Source organism: Vicia villosa, unplaced genomic scaffold (assembly GCF_029867415.1).
Source record: "Vicia villosa cultivar HV-30 ecotype Madison, WI unplaced genomic scaffold, Vvil1.0 ctg.000759F_1_1, whole genome shotgun sequence".
Classification (NCBI taxonomy): domain Eukaryota; kingdom Viridiplantae; phylum Streptophyta; class Magnoliopsida; order Fabales; family Fabaceae; genus Vicia; species Vicia villosa.
This window is the reverse complement of record NW_026705340.1, coordinates 290,544-296,045: the sequence shown is the minus strand read 5'-3', so window position 1 is coordinate 296,045 and position 5,502 is coordinate 290,544. Positions and strand designations below refer to the sequence as shown.

At 32.8% G+C, this 5,502-nt stretch overlaps 1 protein-coding gene across 1 annotated transcript; it reads left to right on the top strand.

The window, feature by feature from the left end:
- Positions 1-2,003: 2,003 nt before the first annotated feature.
- On the top strand, positions 2,004-5,133 carry LOC131631028 (uncharacterized). Its single transcript, XM_058901791.1, has 6 exons — positions 2,004-2,308; positions 2,401-2,789; positions 2,909-3,247; positions 3,362-3,742; positions 4,042-4,247; positions 4,464-5,133. The coding sequence occupies exons 1-6, from the start codon at positions 2,163-2,165 to the stop codon at positions 4,710-4,712; spliced, it is 1,710 nt and encodes a 569-aa protein (XP_058757774.1). The 5' UTR covers positions 2,004-2,162; the 3' UTR covers positions 4,713-5,133.
- The last annotated feature ends 369 nt before the right edge of the window (positions 5,134-5,502 follow it).

Genomic DNA, 5,502 nt, shown 5'->3' with positions numbered 1-5,502 from the left:
TTAATGATGCTTTTGTGAAATGAAGCCTTGATTGAACCAAGTTGCGGATTCAACACGGAGTTGACCACATCCTAGTTTCTATATAGACCTTCTCTGCTAGTATGCAACATGTTTTTAAGCCGCCAATGAGCAAACTGAGCCCTGTAAAATATTATTACAAAACTATGTTAAAACAGTAGTTCTATTTCCGTATTAATTGTAATCACATGTTTGTTATTGTGTTCCCTAAGTAAATGATTTAGTTGGTCCATAGAGTAACAAATTTTTCAGTGTAGGGAGACAACCGTGTTTGACTAACAAAACCAACAAAATTTGGCAAGTTTTGCTCATACCCAACCACCCGCTTCGAATACATGATATGATTACACATATCCGTCACTGAATCTTATCTATTATCATTAACATGCAACTTGAGTTTTTCTCCAACGTTTTTCATAACATAAAAAGTATATAGAAGGTGGACTAATGTTGGGAAAACAACATCAATAACATTCACCAAATCAAGTTCTCAATCATGATCCATAATTTTGGGAATCAACTTCTCGGATGTGAACAAATCCATTGACTTTTCCATTGTGTACGTGGAGTCAAAGATCACAACCAAATGAAACATATTCAAAAGTTTCACAGAATCAGGATGTGTTAGAAATATATCATCCACAACTTCTGAGTCTTCCTTATTTCTTGTCCAACACAAATACTTCTTATCATGAATTAAACACATTAAGTATTGCATTTATGTTTATGGACCTCTCACAACAAACCGATATGTATCTCTTTCTTTGAACACTTGCATGACGCTTGTTAAATTATCTGGATTTCAATCTTCCAATGCACCCATTATGAACCCCGTCGGCATGTGATACTTTGTCATATCGTTTTTAAATTGTCTTTCATCTAATTTTAAATGAGCGAATATATCATGATTGTCTAAAGTTTTTGCTACATTATGATTTTGAATACCACATCTAATTTTTATGATCCGACCATCAACACTTGATACTGATTTCAATCGAAAAGAACACTTGACCCTTTTGTTATAAGTGACCGTTGCATTTCTATTGTTTTTGTATACCCCCTCCCCCCTTTCACAACCAAAAACTAGTTGTTCCCACTTGCCTATTATTATTCCATTGGCTATATAAAAACAAATGGTAAGCATAATAATACTGTGCTGTTGACCAATACTTTATGTCTATGATAAATTCTCTGGTTGAGTCAAAATATCTATCAAATATTACATAAAATAAATTAATGATATACCTACATAAATTTATAAAATTCAAATGGCTAGATAAACGTAAAATCTTTCCGAGCATTCTCCTTTCTATCTTAAATCTTTATAAGGTAACTTAAAATAAAATCAAAATCAACACTCACAATCTTTTCATTTATTAAATGTTAAAAAAAAAACTATCAGATTTATACTTTAGCTACCAATTTTTTGATTTGTAAAGATTTTGCGAGTAAATAAAGGTAAATACATATGAAAAATAAAATTGAATTTTTTAAATTGTAGGGATATAATATAAGATGCATTTACATTAGTAGGATTTAATTCACTCTTCTCTGTGAAATGCCGACACTTTTAAAAAAAGTTTGGCGTCTGATATTTATATTTCTAATTATATTTAATTAATGAATTATTTTAAAATTATTATAAGTATCGTCGTGTTAGTGCAGAGGTCATATTTGAGGTGTCCTATGTTTTATAGAAAATAAAACCAATTTAATTCTTAAAATAGTTCTCAATTACTTGAAGAAAGTAATCATATATAGAAAATGGTTGAATTTGAATATAATTGTGATTCGTGACACTTAAAATTCCTAGATTTATTACTTTTAAACATTATAAAAGTTGTAAAGTAGTATAAGTTATTCCTTGTAGACAACACTTGTTGATAATCTGCAATCTTAAGAACCACGTTAAAGACAAGGATCAATAAAAGAGTGAAGTTCATGTTTGTCTACCTATGCGTGTGACTTGGTTTTGGTCTCTTCTCTTTTGCTTTTACCTCAAATAGGAAAACAAAAACTTACCTTATTTTGACATTCGAAAAACAAAAATGATAGATATGATCATGAAAGCAACTTAACATAACTTTTCTTTTCTTTGCTTTGCTTAGTGGTGGACTCCTCACTTTGGAACAACCTCAAACAAAATGCTATGTCCCAAACAACATGTTCTTCTTAAACTCTTCAACAATGTCTCATCCTCTTTCCAACTTCTCTTCTTGCTACTCTTTTCTATTGCCATTTTTCTTCTCACTTTCTTAACCTTCACCGGTCGATTCCCCTTAATCCAAAGGTCTTGTTACTTCTCTCTTTTTTTATTCAATTCACTCGCGCATTTGTTTCACATATAATATTTATTAAACTTTGAGTTTCTATATATTGTAGGGATCAAGAATATGAATATGTGTTTTCGGACGATGAAGAGGAGGAAGAAGAAGAAGACGACGATGAAGAAACTCGAGAGAATTATTCTTGTGTTGTTTCGTGTGACAAGGTAGAGCGTCGAATGACTCATTCTAGTAATTCTGAAGAGTTCATTACTCCGCGAGAGAGTTTCGTTGAAGACTTAGAAGAAAATGTTTGTTATGAAACATTGTCTATTCATAACTCGCCACAAGTTTCTGATTTTGAAAACGAAGGGACTAAAGCGTTTCGAGAAGAATTTCAATCGAGAAATGTTGTTGATTCTGTTCCAAGTTATGTTCAATTTGAAAGTAGTCCAACCTCTTCCATGATCAACTTGAACCTATACAAAAGTAACAAAAACTATAAAGGTATTAACAATTTTTTTGAGTATTTTAAGACGATTTTTGTGAATTAATCGATCGATCCGAAAAGACTAACGCGATCGAGGATTTTTAATCTTGTATATTGACATTACTTTATTATGTAGATGATCAAGTTGGTGTTGGAATAATTAAAAATAAAAAAGTGCAAGAAACAAGCCATGCAAGGGATGAGAGATTCTTTGTTTTTCCTTCTAAACAATTGAATAGTAAGAAGATGATTGTTGATGAAGAAAAAGATAATGATGATGATGATGATTCTACTTGCTCCTCTTATGAATACAGAAGCTCAATTCATAGCAGGGATTCAGCAACGGATGATGAATTTTCTGCTTCATCTAGAAGAAGTTGCCCTAAGTGGGAATCATATACTTTGTTTGAAAAATATGATGAAGAAAATGCATTCTTAGACCGAATTAATGCGCAAAATAAACTTCACGAAACCGGTAAGTGGTAACTATCGCGAATTAATTCAGTCTGTTTCGATTGACTTATTTGAACTTATATACTGGCGTAAGCATTTATATGATAAAGGCTTATTTAGTAATTCCATTTTTCAGAGTCTTTAAGATCAATCAAAATGTCACCAAGATCGATATCAGAGCGAATTGCGAGCAAGTTTTCGACTATAAACAAAAAGCCGACCGACGTAGGTCATAATCCATATCATGAACTAGAGGCTGCATATGTTGCGCAAATTTGCTTAACATGGGAAGCTCTTAGTTGGAACTACATAAATTTTCGTTCCAAACACGCGTCACAATCGCGACATAATCTCGATGTCGGCTGTTCTGCATTGATTGCACAACAATTCCAGCAGTTTCAGGTTTTGTTGCAGAGATACATAGAGAATGAGCCTTATGAGCATGGCAGAAGACCTGAAATCTATGCTAGGATGAGACTTCTTGCACCAAAGTTGCTCCTAGTGCCCGAATATCACGGTACGAATATGATATAATTACTATTTTCTCCCTCTCTTCTAGAAATAAATTTCTCAAATACATGTATTTTATCATTGTTATCTGAGTACTGTCGACACTTCTGATTGAAGACGTGTCTGGTATTGGACACGTATCAGTGTTTGTTATTTTTATACTATCGACACTTCTAATTAAAGATGTGTATGGTGTCTGACATGTATCAGTGTCTGATGTCACCTAACACGTATAAGCGTCTGACGCTAACACGAGACCGATGCATTTGATTATATTGAACTAATTTTCTTGTTTTTGTTACAAAGATTCAGAGGAAAATCAGATGGAAAGTGATTTGATATCTTCAGCTTCATTTCTTAAGATAATGGAAGGTGGGATCAACACATTCATGAATTTTCTGAAAGCTGATAAAGAAAAATCATGTGAGATCCTAACACATTACTTTAGGAGAAGCAAAAGAAGCATGGTTGATCCAACACTACTCAAGCTAATGAAGAAAGTTAATCAAAAGGCATGTTAAATATTTTTCTATAGCCACCTCGGCACCGATAAATAATTTAAAAAAATAAATAAATTAAACGTGTCGATGTCGGTTTTAGACATTTACATTTATTCTGACGCAAACACATTTTTACATATTTTTTTTTCCAGAGATGTCGGTACTACATAGATATATAGATATTTTCTAGTTCATTCACCTAACTAACACAAGTATACATGCATGCAGAAGAGGGTGAAGGTTAAGGATATAAGCCATTCAGGAAAAGGATTGAAAAGGAGAAAGTTAAAGGTGGAAGAAGAGATTGAAATGTTAATGGGACTAATAGACTTAAAAGTGGTGTCAAGGGTTTTGAGAATGGAAGAATTAAGTGAAGAAAAATTGCATTGGTGTGAAAAAAAGATGAGTAAAGTGAGAGTTGTGAAAGGGAAACTTTGTAGGGACTATTCAACTCCACTTTTCTTTCCTTCAAATTGATTGCACCATCATCATTATTTGGTCATTGGACAAAAAAGGAAAATGGAACATGAACACTCATCAAATAACAAACATTTGGAGTCTTAATTACAATGAAAAGAGGGATGAAGTATGATGAATGTTTATGTTACTGAAGGATTTTGGAAGTGAGAGAGAAGAGACTAGAGAGAGAAAAATGTGACAATGAAGATACTAGGCTAGTGAACTAGCTTGCTTACTTAGGAGATTATGTCAAATTTGAGATGTGAATAAAGACAGGATAAAGGTGGGAAAATTTGGGGAATAAATACACTCCTTCAATGGCAAGGTTACAACTTTGTATTTGTATTTTTCAATTTTGTAATTCTATACTTGTTGAATTAAACTTATAGAAATATAGTTCATGTAATAAAAAAATTGACAATAATTTGTTTATAATCATATATAGTCTTTGAAATTGTATAAGGCATAAATATCATAAATAGTTTAAAATTTGTCATGATGAAATTGTAAAGGAAGAAATCCTAGTTTTAAGTTCCACTCTAGGTGTGAGACATTGAAAATTGTGAACTTAAGTTTTGCGGATGACTTACTCGTCTTCACTAGGGGTGATAGTGATTCCATTCGTTTGGCTGTGAGAACCATGAAGGACTTTGCCGAGTCTACTGGGCTATATGTCAATCCGTCCGTCTAAATGTCGTGCCTACTTTGGTAATGTGGAGAGTGAAGTGAAACATGAGATCCTGAGAGTGACTAATTTTGAGGAGGGAATTCTGCCTTTTAGGTACCTGGGAATTCCTTTGAGTAGCAG

Coding starts and splice junctions, on each gene's coding strand:
- LOC131631028 (XM_058901791.1), top strand. CDS start 2,163: ATGCTATGTCCCAAACAACATGTTCTTCTTAAACTCTTCAACAATGTC. Junction 2,309..2,400: donor CGATTCCCCTTAATCCAAAG/GTCTTGTTACTT, acceptor TATATATTGTAG/GGATCAAGAATATGAATATG. Junction 3,248..3,361: donor AAATAAACTTCACGAAACCG/GTAAGTGGTAAC, acceptor TCCATTTTTCAG/AGTCTTTAAGATCAATCAAA.